The sequence below is a fragment of the Plectropomus leopardus genome, chromosome 9 (assembly GCF_026936395.1).
Source record: "Plectropomus leopardus strain MGB_pleo_1.0 chromosome 9, ASM2693639v1, whole genome shotgun sequence".
Taxonomy (NCBI): Eukaryota; Metazoa; Chordata; class Actinopteri; order Perciformes; family Serranidae; genus Plectropomus; species Plectropomus leopardus.
The window spans coordinates 17,105,653-17,124,444 of record NC_142184.1 but is presented as its reverse complement, the minus strand read 5'-3'; the positions used below and the strand labels follow the sequence as shown (position 1 = coordinate 17,124,444).

Below are 18,792 nucleotides of genomic sequence, written 5' to 3'. Positions count from 1 at the left end.
GCCCCCATCTTTAATGGACAGTATTTAAGCAGCTGTTTTGTATGTCTGTATGAATCCATTAGTGCATGACAGCGGCTCAACCTCTCTGCAATTCCACCTATCCGTGGTTTATCCACACTCTAGCTCAATGACACACCATATCTCTCAATTTCCACTGTTTCTGACACGTCGCATTGCTTTCTACAGGGATGAGTGTGACGAGCCAGAGAAGAGACATATTCCCTTGCAACATTTTGTTGCTGTCTTTCTGGCTTTGCTTCTGCTGAGACTTTCCCTGTCAGCCTCTCGGTGCCAGCCAAACTGCAAATTATGCAAAAGATAATGTTCACCGATTAGTGTGTCCATGAATCATTATCTTATTTGTCTGTTTGCCCAAGAGAATCTGTAATATGCACACAGCAACATGTCTAGCACATGTGCTTTGTAGTAATTGTACAATTTGATTGGATTCGCAATGATAACTAAGAGCTCAAACACAGGCTACACCATAATTCACACTCTGCTGGCTGCAGTCAGGTTGTGTGTGTTTTTTTTTTTTTTATACAATTAAATTAATTTGAGGATGCAATTCTTGAGGTTACTTTAACTGTGAATTACAGGTTATATAACTCAATATGAAGGACGAAATAATGTGTTTGAAATGCTGCCTCATCAATATAACCATAAACATCTTCTCACAATCAGTCTTTACCTAATAATATGTCACGCTGGATGCTTAAAGGCTTTTTGTTTCAGCTTTATTTGTAGTGGGACTTGTAGTCAGTTCTAATAAATTCAGTTGAACTTCTTGTTTAGCTGGAAAACAAGAACAAATTACCTGCACTTTTTACTCATGAATAAGAAATGAAGACCATTAGAAATAAAGGTTGCTTTTTCCAACTTAAGTCGTGCTCTTTTAGCTTTTGAATTTCTTCTCCTTAGTCTTCTTTTCCTTCCACTGTTGATTCCTGTATGCTGGCTTCTTTATGGGGGAAAAAAAAAGAGGAGGGGATTTAATATAGTTATTGTAATTGTGTTGTCTGTCTTTGAAGTCAGGACGAGATTGCTTTTGACTTGCAAATATTTCAGATTGAATTGAGCTAAATTACTTTTGGGAAATGTTCCCGGCATTCACTGTGTCTTCCTCTTTCTCTTCTCTAAAGGTTAATAGTATCTGCTCTCAGTGAATGAGCCAGCAGACTTTACTGTGCCATTCAGTGACAAGGAGGTTTGGTGGGAGCCTCTTTCTTTCTCTCTCGGGGCGGGATAGGGTCAGCAAGTCAAGCTTTATCCTGGTGGGGATGGACACATGCAGCATAGGGAACTCGAAAAGAATGATGAAAACATTGTACAAGAGAAGTGAATGGGCAGCAAGTGAACTCTTTGATAGTGTGTGTGTGGGGGGGGGGGCTGCATGATGTGAATGACCTCCAGTCGGCTGTGCACGACTCGAAAGTTGAGCCACCAAAGACGGATTTTATTAAATGCATAATAAGACACTTTGCTAAATTTATTCTGTCCTTCTCCCTGTCACCTCTTGCAGGTACGGAGACATGGTTCCTAAGACGATCGCAGGGAAGATCTTTGGCTCAATCTGCTCTCTGAGCGGGGTGCTGGTAATTGCCCTGCCTGTCCCTGTCATCGTGTCCAACTTTAGCCGCATCTATCACCAGAACCAGAGAGCAGACAAGCGGCGGGCGCAGAAGGTACAGGTAAACACAGTTTTATTTCCCTTCAGTTGGGCCCTGGAGGGTTGGACCTCCAGACATTCAGGGGGAACTCTGACGTCTCTCTTCTCCAGAGGAGGGGACTCCACAGGGTTGAGGTCTTTTCTGAGACTAATGATGATAATGCACATTGACTTACATTCACATGAACAGTAGGTGTGTGATGCATATTTAGTAAGTATCACCCCTACTTCTCCCTTGGTATGCATACCTAAACTGTGACCTTCCAATTTTCCCTTTGCTCTGCATAAATGAGTTTTTAGTTTCAGTTTCAGAAATCAGTTTTGGAGGATTTTTTTCCCTCTTGCTCAGATTCAGACAATACTGATATCTTCATAATTAGCAAGGTTAGCCTAGTGAAGGTTGGCTCTGGATTGTTAATGGGATTAATGCTGCATTCAGAGGCTATCTGGCAAATAGCAGACGGCAACCTTGGATATCAATGGATGAGAGAAGCACAGTAAAATTAGAAGTGTCTGGCATAGAATTATATATTATTATTATTATTATTATTATTATTATCATCATCATCATCATCATCATTATTGTCATTATTATTGTTGTTATTGTTGTTGTTATTGTTATAGTATTATTAGAAGTATTATTATCAGTTACAGTTAGCCTTGTTTCTTTGGTTGAACAAACACAGAATGGAATGGACCTGCGACCCACCAGTTGGGAACCACTGGTGTACAGTCTGCTATTTTAGAAGCAGCAAGAGTTTGAATCAAAACCTGATTTAAATGGTTGGTGGATTGGGCACTATCAACTAAATCTGAGCACCTACTGAGTCCTAAAGAATCTGATCATCTGAGTCATGAATATTTAATTTTATGGAAGAAAAAATAAGATTTGAAATCAATGCCTCTGAAGACCTTTATTTGTCCCTGTGGGGCCTTTGGTTTTGCCACAATAGCAATATAACGTAACAGGGGTTGGATAAAACTGTTAAAGGCTTTAAATCTACAACACTGACCTCTGTCTTGATCCTTTAGACACAAAACACTTACAAAATCCCCCCTTCACCAAAGTATTCCATTAAGTCCACAACCTAAATGTTATCATTACTCTGATCTCACCCAAAACCAAACCCCAAACAGCCTGTCAAAGAAGTAAATATCAGCAATTTACCATCTTCACATGTTTTTCTCTGTTGGTCTGTCCTTGTGAGGAGATTTTATTTTTGTAAGTATAGCAATAAAAACACATCCAGGCACAAATTTATAAATAGCTTATGTAAACTCATGTTCAAACTGTGGAAGATTTAAAGATCCTATCTTCCTTTGGGTAAATAGCCCAGCCTTTAGACCTTTAAAGAATCGTGTTATGGTGTGTCCGTGAGCCAAACTGAGTATCAGCATCAGCTGGCGCACATACAAAACTGGGCTGGTAATCATAGCTTAAGGGCAAGCCTGACAGTTTTTGTTCTCCTGAGATAGATAGTAGTGTGTTTGTTTGGAGCTGGCAGACGTGCACACACTGACACATATTTTCAGAGTCCATTCCTCTCTCTCATCACTCTCGTTCACACCTCTCCTAGCATGGCTTTTTTCACTCCCTTTTCTTATTTCTTCTCCGCTCATTTCAGGTCCTCTGCCTCCATCCATCCCCCCTCTCCCTCTCTCTCTCAGCCTCTCTGTGATTACTGCCATCCATCTCAGCACATGCTCTCAGGTTGTAGTTTAAATCTGTTTAAAGTCCTGCAGTTCGACCGTGGCTTGACCGCTGCCCAGTCTTAACTAACCGTAACCTTGTCTGCCAAGCAAGACTGCGATGTAACAGAGCCAAGAGTGCGGGGACAAAAAAGACACACAGAGGGGAAGGAAAGAAGGTCGGAAGGTTGTGAAAATTATCTAGATTGAAAACAGGTTGGAGCGGATGAGATATATAGTGTTGACGCAGAGAAGAGAGAGAGGAGAGGATGAAGGCCAGAGGAAAGGAGGGAGCGGGGGAAGCAGAGGAAGAGAGGAAAGGGGGAGAGCTGGAGGCAATGTGTGTCCTAATGTTGTGTTCTTTCCTGAAATAGCTATCACCCAGATGAGGTGCTGGCTGAAAGGAAGGTGTGTGTCTGTATGCTTGTACATATGTGCATCTGTTTAAGTGCATGAATCCATGTCTGCGTGTGTGTGCATCTACCTCACTTCCTGCCAGTTTAGGCCTGACCTTGGTCTGTCTCACCTCACTGTATGTTCTCATCTGAGACGCAGTGTGGTGCAGTGTCCCAAACGCTCAGTACCAGACGCCCACACCTCCAAAAGTACCCACCGACTGTCCAGTGTAGCATGACGGCGCTGTCGTCATTAACCAGGACTAAATGACTCCCTCAGGCACTTGTATGCCTCCCTGGCTTGCCTGCAGTGAGGTCAGCGATTTGCTCAAGCACCCATACATCCATTGGATAGGTTTTCTCTATTTCATAACAGCATGATTCAAATGCCTCATCATTGCCTTCATAATAATATTCCACCTGGATGCTTTGATCTTTGAGAGCGTCATTACGACGGCAAATTAAGGTCTTGAGTGTCAAGTATGATGATGGGTTTGCAAATGTGATATTTTAAAGCATTTAGGAGATGCAATCTGTGTACTATCTCTGTCTTTAATTAGCCTGCAGGATTAGGTGTTGCTTAGCATTTAAGCTTGTGCGCTTAAGATCAGTGGAGTATGTCTTGAATTCCATATCGTGTTAGCTGTAGTGAAAGATGCAGTAAAATAATTTGATTTCATGTCCCAGCTGGTTGTTAACTAAAGCAACCTTCACAGTCTCCTTTGGGTCATGCTGGTGGCATGGCTTTATGAATGATTTTGTTGGTTTGTCTATCACTGTGTTCCGGACTGAAATATCTCAACAGAGATACGTATTTCACAGATATTTTCCCAGAGGAAGAATCCTGATGACTTTGGAGATCACCTTTTCCTCCAGTGCCACCATGAGGTTCACATTTGTGGACTATTGCATTGATTGCTTTGTAACTTGTTTCAGATATCATGCATTATCATTCTCATTACACGGATTTGATCATACATTGGTGATCTCGTGACTTTTCATCTATGGCCATCATGTCCAATGAGTTTGTATATGAGGATATATCCTTAAAAAGGATATCATTCCCATTTTAAAATGGTGAACATCACGTTAACACTTTACCAGCTAAACATCAGCATGGTAGCATGCTGTTCTTAGCTTTTTCAGTCAAAGTACTGCAGTGCCTAAGTGCAGCCCCAAAGAGCTAATAGCACAGCTGTAGATTCCAGGAAAACATTCCGGGTCTTTTACCACCTGGAAAACACAAGGTCAGTTGCTAAGTGCAGTTTATGTACCAACTTTCAAGGTTGCAGAGGCGGGTCACACCTGACGTTGCAAAGCAACCATAATTACTGTTGTATCATAGCCTTCTTATCAGGAATTCTGCATTTAGAGCCGATCTTCTTCCAGGTGCTTTGATTTGATTCCCAATAAAGACAAGACTTGTAAATATTGCATTACATTGTCTATATGGACTCCATAACTGTTTTGAAATGCAAAATAATGGAATTGAAAACATGTGATTAAAAAAGGAAGGGTGATTAACTGCAATTAACTATTTAAATTCTGAGAATAATCACGGTTAAAAAAATTGTTTGACTGCCCTTGTTAAAATATTTTAACTCTCGAAAGCAGTGTTGTCCACTTCTATGGGGCTGGTATTCTCTGCCAGCCTCCCCTAGATTGATATCTGGTTTGCTGTCCACTGTCTGCCTGAATCCTTTCCAATGCAGCATTAATCTTCTGTGATTTGTAGCAACTGCGATGGATTTTACTGCCTTTTCCAACAACTGCTGCTGACATGAGTTTAGCTCATTACACATTACGTCACATTAATTTAATGTTCTTTGACTCCTGGATGGCAGACAGCAATCTCTCACACTATAAAAGATGGTAACTCCAGTGTGGAGAGTGTATGATAGAGCCATTACCATTGTGTGGTCCACTCTTTCGCAGCTAATGACAACTGTGATCCTTAATGTCCCGCTCGAGTCATGAATTACTCAGGCATGCCATATCTTTCAATACCCCATTACTACTGTCTGCATAACATGTAGTGTTCTTTAATGCTCCATAACCTTAATGACATATGATTTCGGCCATTAGGCCAACCGCTTAGCAAGTGTCACTGGTCATTTGCCATGGCAAAACGTCGTTTCCTCAGCATTTATTAACAGCACATGGTTATATTTCACACAAAATCCTTTCTTCCTCCAATCATTTCTTAGAATAAGACTATGTTTAATTGAGAGTAAAATAGGAAAGCCATTCAAGATTGCCTTTCACAGTACATAAAAGACCAGTAAAGAGCAGGAGGGAATCAGTGAGGAGAGGAAGTGCAGCATTAGTCCCTCAGCATTTTCCAGCCTCTCCCTTCTTTTTCTCTACTCACAAGCCCCCCCCTTCACATCCATCTTCATTCAGGTTTAATTGTTAGCTGTTCTGGGCTCCCATTACAATTAGCCATCCATCTGGGTGGTGGTAGATAGACAGCCCCTGATCTATCTCACTGCACAATGGAAAGATACATGAGGATGCCACTAGTTGCTGTGTGGCAAGGAGGAAGAGCTTCGACACATACTCTCTATTCTGCCTTCCTATAGTCTTCAGTGTCACCACTTTTGTTCTACAATGAAATGAACACTGAGTTTAAGTCCTTCCCTGTCTGTATGCAGGCTACCATAAAGCGATACAGAACAAAGTATCCAATCTGCAGGGGTTACTCTTTAGTTGCTCCTTGGAGCTCATTTGCATAAAGGTAATAATATCCTTAGGTAGGTCTAATTACAAATCCTGAATGGTACACCTGAAAGAAGGCAAGATTTAAATAGAGAATTGCAAAAGGGCAAGTGATACAGAAGGATTAAAAAAGAGGTGGCATTAATTCAAATGAATTTAACTTTTAAGTGTACCCATGGTATTCCTGGATGTGGTTCTCTGGTTCTGTGAATAATATGTCTGTAGGTCTTCTCAGATGGAGTCGAACCATAGTTTGCTGGGATTTTCCCCAACATCCAGGTATATGCATTCGAGCTGCAATTAAAAAGCTATTCCATAGCCAAAAGAGAGAATTAAAGGCTAGAGGTGAGTAAGAGAGATGGGCCGCATACGAAAACCACTTGTATGATATTCTTAAATGGCACATACGACTGATTTGAACATCCACTGTGTAAGATATAGGGGGATATATTGTCAGAAATTGAATATAATATAATAAGTATGCTTTTGTCAGTGCACCATGACCGAAAAATAAGAATTATTGTGTTTTCGTGACTTAACAATGATCCATTTGCTTGTGCGGAGTCCATCATGTTTTTATAGTAATCAAGAACAGACAAACCAAACACTAGCTCTAGATAGGGCCATTCATGTTTTTGTGTCGGCCACCGTAGTCAGCAGAACCAACTGTATTTTCTCTCTTTATTTGCATGACTGTCACTTCCCTATGACCACCTCCCATCTGAGTCATGACAGGCTTTACTTTTCAAAGACATTTTTTAACATCTAACTTTTTGTTCCCTCTGTATTTCTGTCACAGTCCAGCGCTCCTCTGATGACACGTCATGTACAGCTGTACTATTAATATTTTATAATGGTTTCACGTCCGCTAATACAACTACTGACACTGCTAGATTTGTAATGTTTTTGTCTGCTGGTTCTTGACAGCAGTGCTTTTCCTAGTGTGAAGTTTTACAATTTAAAGTCCCTGTCTTTACTGTTGGGGTAAATGTTTAAGAATGAAACTCCAGAAATGGAGTTGAACAAGAATCCTTATGATTTTACATTTGTATGGTACTAAGCTGCTTTATTAATTACATTTTCGTGGAAAAAAAAAATTGCCGCCTGGATTATGTTCAGAGAAGTTTCTTTCAGGTAACAAAATACAACACTCATTTACTGCACAGACTTTGGAAAGAGACTGTTGGGGAGCATAGTGGGCGCATTAAGTGCAGGATTTGATTGAGTTTGCATCCACATTCCTGTCATACTGTAGGTTTAAGCAACAAAAGCACCTTGGTTAAAGTGAGTAAAAGATCTGTCATAGTTTGGGGGTTTTGTTATAGGGTGGACTTTGTTTTGAGATTTTGTTTTCTAGTTTTTCCTTGTTTCTAGTTACTGATGCTCTGTTTTCTGTTTTATTTTTACTCCTCGTGTGTCACCTGTGCTTTTTCTCTGTGTGTCTCTGTCTCTTCCTCTCTCTCTGTCTCCCTGTGTGTCTCTGTGTCTCTTTCCCTGTCTCTGTGTTTCCCTGATTCTGTGTCCCTCTGTCTGTTTCCCTGATTTGTTTCACCTGTGTTATCAGTCTTGTCTGTCCTTCTCTGTCAGTCTCCCGTGCACACCTGTTTCTGTTCTGTTCAAGTGTCGTTTGCTCCAGCCTAATTTTCCCAGCCAAACTTTCTTTAGTTAACCAATCCCTGTGTTTCCCTCCTGCTCCTGTGTCCACCTACCCAGCTATGTGTCATTGTCTTGATTAATTCCTTTCTCTCTCTCTCTCTCTCTCTCTCTATATATATATATATATATATATATATTTATATCTTGCTTTGTCAGTTTGTATGTTTTCCTCACCATGTTACTGTTGTCTCTGTCTGTTCCTGTTGCCTTGATCCTCCATGTAACCCTTTGTCGTCACCTGAGCGTCTGGTTTGTTTTAGTTCAGTTTTTGTTCATGTTTTATTTGTTCTTTGTATTTTTGTTAACTTGTTAGGTTTTTTATGTTGAAAATCTTCAGTATTAAAGCTTGCTTTTTAGTTTGTACTGCATTTTGGGACCTCATCCTGCCACACGTGACGGAACGAACTGAACCAATCATGGACCCAGCAGAACCCAGCAACGAATTTGTTGCCATTGCCTTCCCCAGTCCCTTCTGGGGAACTTACCTGGCCTTGGGGGGTCCTACGTCCTTAAAAAAGACTCCCAAGCCACTCAGGAAGAAGGTCACCAGCATCCAGCTTGCCAGCCACCCCCTTCCCACCAGCCCTCTAGTGACCGGAATCCAGTTCTGGCTGGGCCAACACCGCAGCCTACTCGGCACCTTCCGGCTGGGCCAACGCCCATGGCCCCTGACCAAGCTCCAGTCCCAGCTCCCCGAGTCCGGTCAGTGCCAGGGCTGACCCCAGTCCCAGCTCCTGTCCCTGCACCTGCTTTAGCCGACCCCTGTCCCGGCTCCTGTCCCTGCACCTGCTGGGCCGACCCCTGTCCCGGCTCCTGTCACTGCACCTGCTGGGCCGACCCCTGTCCCGGCTCCTGTCCCTGCCCCCCGGGGCCAAAGCCACCCTCTGCTCCAGTTGGGCCGCAGCACACCCTGTCCCGGCCCAGCTCCGGCGGCCTCCCGGCCGCCCCCCTTGACTGGCCAGCTGACCTAGTCAGCCCCCCAGCTGGCCCCTGAACTGCCTGGCCTGCCTGGTCATCCTCCTGGCTGCCCCCTGGACTCCTTGTTCCCCCTCTGACCTGTTTTTGCCCCTCAGTCCTGCCATCTTGTTTTCCCTGGACCTTCTGGCACTACTACCGATAGTGTATTGCCTATGTTGACAAATAAGTTGTTAATAAAGATTTTGCAGATACGTTTGTTATCGCCATTTTTCCAACTTGCCAGGAACATTAATTAGCAACATTTTTTTATTATGTCAGTAGAAAATGTAATTTGCTCTGCATTACATTTCCCTCAAAGAGTATTTGCTATTTGCTGTTTCAAGGTGCGTATGAATGTAATTCAGAGGAGACAGAGCTGAAAAATCTAAGTACATGTTAAATAAGTCTTTCCCTGAGATGGTTTCTGTCATTTAAGTCAGTTCTTGATATATGTTCAAGTGTTCTTTTTTCTGATAAGTTTTTGATACTATAGGAGGGTGTGACATCGTGATTAAGTCGAATGGGTTTATGGGCAATTCTGCCTGCCTGATCATGACTGCAGGTTCAATTCTATCCGTGGTCCTTTTCTGTCAACCCACTATAACTGTCCTGTCAAACAAAGGCAAACAAAGGCTTTTTTTTTTTTAAAGTAACCACAATCCAACCGTCATACTAATGTCATCTTGATGTACATTAACTATATTAAGTTGTGAGGTATAAAGAGCAACACCCAGTATCTCCAAAATGTCATGATGGTAAGGTTCACACATTAAATTATTATGTTGATAGACATTTAAAATATCGTTAACACGATTTTCATTTTAACCAATTTTTTTTGTCTTTCCAATTAAAGACAGCAATGTGTTTCTGATGTCATATTAACTTTCTGTGTCAGCTGGGTTGTCTTTCTGACGCAAGATACCATCCTCAGTTAAGCAAACTGGTGATTGTCAAAAGAGGGGAAAGGCTTTGTTAACAGATTCATTCAAGTTAATTTGATTTGACAAACTCTTGTGGTATATTTCTGAATCACAGATCTTGTAAAACTAGCCACGAGTATACCCATAAACACATATGCAGCCAAACCATGTAGAGTTAAACCATTATGGATCTTTCCTTGACAGAGTGGTTCCATGGTAAATCATAAATGTTGCCTCAGGTGTAGAGCAGCAGGATGAATGCAAGACATATCTCTCATTGTTTGTTTCCCATTATTGCTCCTGCATCTGTGGAAGTTTACTTGCCATTTTTATTTTACTGCCTTGTCTTTTCCCCACTGTGACTGAAAATCGTTCTCTGCTTGGACCAGTTGTTGTCCTTAAACTTAGTGAATAGTAAAATTACTGTCTGTTGCGGTTCTTGAGCATTACATTGGCTCGGGGCTGACATGGCAGAAACGAAACAAAACAAAAAACAACTCCTCCTCCCTCCCACCCTTTCTCCCTCCCTCTCAGTCTCACTCCCTTTGCTGTAAATCATCTCACTATTGTTTTTAGCCCTCCCTCAGAAGGATGAAGTCAAAAGGTGGAGATGACTTCTGGCTGAGAGTGTTTTGCCCTTCTAGACGATCAATAAAATCGTCTGCACTTTGGAAGAAGGCAGACCGAAAAGAGAGTTGGCAGGATGTTGACACGGGACTTCGCTGAGGGGGTCAAGGGTTCTGATATGAATTATGTCCTTTTGTAAAAAAAAAAACAAAAAAAAACAACCACAACATCCTAAACATCACAGCAGCTTGTAGAGCAGAGCTGTGCTTTCCTCTACAAAGAGGAGGTAATCCAGGCTTAGCAGAGATATTTTCACCCTGAGTGTTGTTAGTCCGAGGTTAAGCTGTCTTTGCTGCAGAGGTATATATCTGCGGGCCAGAGGTGTCAGAGGACTTGATTTTCAACTAGAATCAATTCTAGCCATCTTCAAGTTTCTTGTCTTCACCAACTCCCACACTGATTAACTGAAAGTCAGTTTTTCCCAACTTTCTTTTCATATTTTTATCTCATCTCTCTGACCCCACCCTGTGTGTGTGTGTGTGTGTGTGTGTGTGTGTGTGTGTGTGTGTGTGTGCGTGCGTGCGTGCGTGCGTGCGTGCGTGCGTGTGTGTGTGTTTGTATGATCTGAAAGCAAGTAACTGACTTATTTCCTTGTGGCAGAAATGTCAGCATGTATAAAAGCAACTCTTTAGATGAGTGGCAGCTGCAAAACAAAATGAGACTCTTCCACAGTTATTCATATGTCTGTGTGTGCGTGTGCATGTATTCGTGTGTGTGTCTGTGCCTCCTCGTCAGATGGTCTCCTCTTTCACTTGTATGGTTCCAAGGCAGGCCTGAGGCATAACCTAATCTGGTCTCATAGCTCGATTGCTCCACTTTTTACTCAGCCAAATCCTGTATAGGAAGTCTTGCAAAGTTGTAACTCACAAGGTGCCTTGAATTTTTTAACGTTGACTTTCAACAAAAAGATGAACTTGTAACAAAACTTTCTGGCAATGCTCAGTGGAGTACAGCATGGGAGCTAAGTGAATATGTAGTGATGTTTGATCATTTGAGGATATGCCAGTTTAGATTCCTCAGCTGGCAGCGATTGGTGTTAAAATGAAGCATTTGTGCTGGCTTGCATCTTATAGCTATAATCTTTAAAGTGTAATTGATCCTAGCCGTGGCTTGGTGGCAGAGAAATGGGGAAGATCATTAGATCATTCATCATGGTTTAAATTGCGAATATAAGATATAATATTAGTGGAGAGATACTGGCCTTAGAGATGTCTGCCTTCTCTTGAATATAATGGAACCAGATGGCATTAGAGCACTAAAAATAAATTTGAAAAACTCAACAGTGTCTCTTTCCAGAAATCATGACCTGGTCACTCAAGATAATTCACAGACCTTGTTGTGAGCAGTTTCATGCAGGAACTGTCTAACTTTCTACAGAAGTACACCTTCCAAAGGTGTCACCCAAAAGAGGAAGAGTTCATCTAAAAGGCCTGAACTAGCACCACTGAGCTAACCAATATTACATCTCAGCTGAGGAGGATGCAAATTATTTTCCTACAATAGCAAAGGAGTGTCCTGCCCTACTCTCTATCTGATTGAGTAGTATTTGTTTCTTTCATTGGATGGTTTGGTCAGGTTTAGGCAAGAGGAGTGAGATTGGTTCGGGTTAGGGGAGTAACATCAGGCTAAGAGAATTAGATGCAGAATGAGGCAGAGTAGGGCAGGTCATACTTTTGCTTTCCAAGGAAATGCAAATTCTTGAGGGGAATGCCAGCAATGTTCACACCTTGCACTGTCACCACCACAAATTTCTTTTCCATGAGTAGATGCACACTTCCTTCTGCATGGTGATACAGTTGGTAGGAGTAGTTTGGTTGGGAGAAAATAGTTCCTACATGAAACTGCTCACAACAAGGTCTGTATATTATCTTGAGTAATTAAGTCATGATTTCTGGACACTACTGTTGAGTTTTTCAAGCATATTTTTTGGAGCGCTTTGACCACCACAATCCAAGTGCCATCTAGTTCCATTATATTTGAGAGAAGTCAGACATTTCTACGGTCAGAATGTCCAACACTCGACAACTCACACCAAAACAATCCAGGTTGATACATAGTACTACAATGAGAGGTAAAATATGTAGTTTTGAATTTGGGGTGAACTGTCCCTCGAAGAATACAGTCACACCTGCATAGCACAGAAAATACTATTGTCCAAGTTTTAATTAGACCCTCATTTGTTTCACATTGGTGAGTGCAGTATTTTGGAGAAATCTCAGACACCTTTTGCATTGAAAGTAAACTAAATCATTTACCACCTCATGCTGCATCATCCATTTTAAAGCAGCTTTCTGTGATGTGACAGGATGTAAGGGGAAATATTGTTCCAGTGCTGAGAAATTATTTGTTATTATAATCTCTTAGAACAGATCTCTGTGTGTTGTGTGTCTGTGTGAGCAGTGTGTTTCTGTACATACAGCGTATATGTGACTGCATGTATCTCTGTGTAGTAGATGCACTTTTTGGCTATGTAAAATTTACCTTCCACATGGTATTCTGTGTATGTATAGATGTGATAATGAAAGTCCCATGTTCATGATTTCCTTACACTCCTTTGTGCTCTCAATGATGCTTCAGCAGCAATTCAGACTTAATCTGTCGTGCTGTGGTTCTGCCTGAGAACCAAGATGGGCCTTAGACACAAGCGCCTGGATCCCAGAGGCCCTGGGAATCTATCAGAGAACCGCAGAAGTAGATTCAATCTCGCGGGACATGTTCTTAACATCCCCTTCATTACCCCTGCGCTGCCTGGCAACCATCGCCACAGTCACAGACTGCAGTTTGCATGATGACCCCAGAGAAACAATCCCATTGGCAGAGCACAATGCCAGAACATAAAGAGGGGTTATCCCAAAGGCCTGTGGAAATGCTGTGCCAGCACAAATGTACATAGGTGTTAGAGTGTGAGGGCACAAAGACAGCAGAGAAAACTTGTCAAGGGGAGCTGGCGGGAGGGTGAAAGAGAAAAAAAGATAAAGTTGCAGGAGAAAAGGAGATGGGAAACAATCTGAGTTTGGTTTGGGCTTTAGGTGCAAGGTTTCTCATGCATTCACTTATTTGTGTGGGTTTGCTACTATAAAACATCTGCTGCCACGTATTAAATTAATATTATTAGGTTGGGCCGTTCATTTGGAGTGCTATTGGAATATATATGTCAGCCTGCTCTCATTCCAAAGTTGTCAAATATCTGTCGCTTTTGCGGTGATGTTGTCGTAAGATCCGGATGTCAAAAGCCACCTTTTGCATCTGCATGATATGCTGCTTGACAGCTTATGTTGCTTAAACATAACCAAGAGCAACTTAGTCCCACCTTGTGCTTTTGTTGACATCATGGTAGCAGCTTCCCAGAATGTAAACAGCTTATGCAGAAGGATAACTAGATAGAGCGTGATATGTAGACACAGAAGTCCACTGACAAATATAGTATGTGATAATGTGGGATGTGAACTTTTGGTTATGATGCACCACAATCTCTGGGCACTGACAGAGCAGAAGAACGCCAGATGCAGTGAAGGTTCTGCTGGGTCTAAAAGTTTTCTCTCACTCATCTCTGCAGTTGCTCCTCTCATCCATCTGACAGGATTGACAGATCAGTAATCCACCCCATGACTCCTCAAACTGGCACTGAGAAAAGAGGAATGCACAAGGAGTTCCACTTTTGCTGAGTTCAGGGACCAACAAAAATGTCTGACTTTAGAGAGACACATACAAGATTTAAAAAGAAAAACAAACAAACACTGACACTCCCCCCAGCTCCCCATCATCAGCTACTGCCACACATAAAATCTAATTCTGTGGAAATACAGAGATGCTACAGTTTAGATTTGCTGTTATGCAAGTGTGTGTTCATATGCTCTTCTGTTTATCTCTGTCTCTCTTTAGATTACTAAATCACAGCATGAGCTACCTGCAGGTCAACACACATTACCATGTTTTAAATGAAACTCAAGTGAGGGGATGGGCTTAAATTACCATATATTACCATACTCTCACTGAGCCAGGTATATCTGCTGGTGCTCTATGTGACTCGTGTATATGTATGGAAATTCAGCTATAAAGACGAGGCGTGCATGCACAAGTACACATGGAGATATGCAAACACACATCCACACACTCAATTAACCCCCCAGCGGTGCGCGGGTCCCCTACTAAACGAGCTCCTCTGCTCATCATTTACACAGCTCACATTATCCTTCCACCAATTTCCCCTCAATGAATCCGTCATTCTATTTTAAAATGCGGAAAGCGAAGCAACAGAAACTCACGCACACTTTGTAGCTGTAGCCAGCCTGACACCCGGAACTTGACTTTGACGGCAAAATGGCGGGCCTTTGAGAAGTGAGTGACTCAGATTACACTATCCTGTAAAAGCAGTTGTTCTGGTAACTGAGCGATTTATTGAGACCCAGATTTTCCACACAGGCCCGTGTGCACAAACAAATGCACACTCAGACATGCTTTTACACACTTTTCAGAAAACGCAGTGTAGAGCAAAAACCGGGACGTTCCTTCTTCTGTGTCAAAGCTTGTGATGCATAAAGAACTCACTCCAAGGACCAGAGAGTATCTGTTTTCCATCATATTCCTCCTCTTCTCCTTGTTCATCTCTGCTGCTGACTGCCTCACAGGGGGAAATGTGACAGTGTGAGAGAAAGAGAGAAAAAGGGACTGGACTGTGAGTTAACGGTGCTTCGTGAGTTTAAGGACTAAAGATGCATTTAATCAGACATTAACGATATGTAGCATTATGGGCCTGGACACTTTCTTGATTTATTTTGTTAAACAAAACCACCTAAGAGCAGCCCCAATAAATTGAACTAAATATTTTATATTCAGAATGACACATTGCTGCTTCATTCATACAGGATTTAGTCCTAGCTCCCTCTCTAACTGATTTTCAACCCAAGGAATGTGTTAGCGTGTAGTCACCATAAATCATTCATAAGTATCACAGGAGATCAGAGTGAATTTATCACAGGAGATCAGAGTGAATTTCTTTAGCAAACATGTTGGAGTTGATCTATAAGATCACAACAAAGATGTCTCTTTCGCAGTTGGTGGGGTGTGTCAAGCAATACACAATCATTCTGACATAAATTTGTGGTATAGGCGCAGATTAACAGGTGGTTTCTGTGGTCTTTGCAGAAAGCCCGCTTGGCCAGGATACGAATATCCAAGACGGGAAGCTCTAATGCCTTCCTCCACAGCAAGCGCAACGGCCTGTTCAACGAAGCTCTGGAGTTCACGGTAAGACCAACCTCTCAACCACGCACACCACAATGCTTCATAGGTGTCTCACTGCAGTTTTCCCAAGAACACCCAACTATATAAGACATATTTAAATTTGTAATTTTTTTTTTCAAGTATTTGATTCTGATGTAGGAAAAACGTATACTCTTCATCACTCTTAATTTTGAATAATAATAGAATGAACTCAATGAGCCACAGTTGACCTTATTTGAATATGTGAGTTTAATAGCAACATTTATCGGGTCTGAGAAGCCCTTGGTGCAGCATAACATGGACAAAAAGTGAGCAACAACTTAAAGAAACAGAAGAATTATTTGCCCTGATAAAGTGTATTTCACGTCATACTGTTGTGTCTAACACTGGAGTCCAAACATCTACAAAGACTTTAAGTCTTTAAGTATCTTTAACTTTCGACGCAGTGGAGCCTCCTCATATACCTGCATGCAGACAGTGAAGGACTCTGAGGCCTCCGAAAGTACCTAAACATGATCATGGATTACTCATATATTAATACACTTATTCATGCTTACATTTAAATACCTTCATATGAAATAATTTTCTACAACAGATTCAGAAAGTCTCACTTCTGTGTCACCTTCCAAAAAAATGGTTCTGAGGATTTCAGCGCAACATAAGTCTCACTGGATGCGGGCCTTGCTTGTCCCTCCTTTAATTATCAATTGTAAGTTTGCAGCATCCTGTCAGAGCAGCTAACGGTGATCTCTTTCGATAAGCTTCAAAGGTGAGCATCTCTGCAGCCAGCTGCCCAGCTGAGGAACACGCTCCAGGCAATGCAGCGGGAAATGTAAACACAACTCAAGGATGTTCTGCCTCACAAAATGTTGCGGTTCACAAGCACTATAGTGGCCCGGGGCTGACACAGCGCAAAAACAAAAACAAGTGCTTCTTCCTCCCTCTCTCTCTCACTCTTTAAGTGTCTCTGTCTCTTTCTTTCTTCAGTAGCAATGGTAAGGATAGAATCTAAATAGCACCAGTACTTATATTCAGTCTGGGGCTGAATAATGCATTGGATTCATATTGATATTGCCTTAAGAGAGAATATGCTACAGAGGCTGCAGTGCTGTTTTTATATATGTAGTTATATTTCCATTTGTCTTAATTGCAAGCAAAGGGTCGTGAGTAAAGCTCGCCTGCAGAGTCTAATGAATGATAAAGTTGCTTTATGGAATGTTTTTTAAGATTGGAGGTTACTTCTCGACACAGCAATGTTAAGAGAAACTGATGAGAGACTCTTGACACTGAAAAGAAGTTGAAAAGTTTGCAAAGTTTTATATAAACAAAGACACTCCTTTTGCTGTTAGTTTTACGTAATGCATTCAGACAAAGAATGTATTTGTGATTTGATGGACACCATTCCTATTAAGATTTGGTTTTATTTAAGATTGAATTCCTTTTAAAGTGTGCTGTGCTTCATTAGGACTACCTGTTTCATAGTTAGATTAGTAATAATGTTAGAATATAGGAACATTATTACTTTATAGAGCAATGCATCTTTTTCTTGAGAAACAAAATGACATTAAAGAGCTTAAAGAGTTTTATCTTTTCTCTATTGGGCAGCTCAAAAATAATTGAGTCCAACATAATCAGTATTTCAAGACTTGTTACTTATTTACATCAGTGTAGTCGTTTGTTTAATGTATAATGTGTCTTGTGTCTATCACATTAATTTTGTCAGTGTCAGTGAGGATGACCAAACTGGCTGCTCATGTCCAAAGTCAAACAGCTGATTAAAATATGTATACCTACTCAATGAAATATTAATTGTTGTTCAACTTAAGCGTAATTCAAAGGCAGCTATTTACTAAACACATACACAGCACCATGCAGAGCGACACAGTGTGTTTTGTCGCATGGCAAATCAAGCTGTTTCCAGCCTCTACAGTATGGTGGCCACCTGGGTGGTGAGCCACAGCCGCCTCCAGACAGACTGCTGAAATGGGACTCGCGGTCGCATGTATAGAGACAGACAGGAATAATTCACTTCTGAACACCTGTGTTGTACTGCTGTGTTAGGTACAGATAAGCAGCGTGAACGCAGGTGAGTCGTCTTGGCGAGGACAAACCCAGTCAACAGAGCAGGAATTTACCCTCTCAGCAAAGAAGCTTCTGCTTACAACACCAGCCGCCCTGCTTAACAAACAGAAAATTGCTACTACAAATCTTCCAAACATGGCATTTTACTTGCCTTACGGCAGTGCTGTGGAGCATGCAGGATCAGGGCAGTATTTTTTTGGCTTTGTTTTTTTATAAACAGCTCAACCGCAGATTCTGCTGGGGAAGACTGATGCAATCCATTGAAAGTCTGTATGTGAAACACTGCCTGACTTCCGACAAGAATAATGATTGCATCCTGCAGTATACTGAAGAGGCATCTTCCCTGGCTCAAACTATGGCTATTATGGCCAGTATCTATTACAATATTGCAGAATAATCAGTGTTTTCTGTGCTCTAGCTCTTTCTAAAACCCTTTTAAGATGCTAGATAGGAAAGAATAATAAACCTCAAATCCCCAATGCAAATATTCTGTGAAATATTAATTAAATGGGCATCTGTTTCATATATTAGAAACACAGCGGACATAAAGCAGATAACACAATGTTTTAAGCCTTATATCATATAAAGGTCTTTGTTTCTGAATATGGTCTTTCTTGTCTGCACAGAGCAAGTGTTTTCTACAAGCTCCTCAAGACCTGACAGTCAAATGATTTATTGAACTAATAAAGAAACACAAACACGCTGCTCTGACAAATATAAGCAAATGAACTGCTGAATATTTACAATCAATTGCTGTTTTTGTTGCTCTTGCTGGTTTCTTTACTTTCACAGTGGATCCAGAGGCTCCCCCAGCAGTCCACTTATTCTCTGACTCACCTCACCGCTGCCCAGAAAT

The 18,792-nt window shown here is 41.5% G+C and overlaps 1 protein-coding gene across 3 annotated transcripts in view; it reads left to right on the top strand.

Moving 5' to 3' along the window:
- The window catches only part of kcnd3 (potassium voltage-gated channel, Shal-related subfamily, member 3), a 149,044-nt gene that overhangs the window by 93,587 nt on the left and 36,665 nt on the right, over positions 1-18,792 (top strand). For all 3 annotated transcript variants that reach the window (XM_088082106.1, XM_088082107.1, XM_042492007.2), the window contains 2 exons: positions 1,523-1,691; positions 15,777-15,878. In XM_088082106.1, the coding sequence (XP_087938232.1) occupies positions 1,523-1,691; positions 15,777-15,878 (271 nt within the window). The remainder of the gene's footprint in view (positions 1-1,522; positions 1,692-15,776; positions 15,879-18,792) is intronic.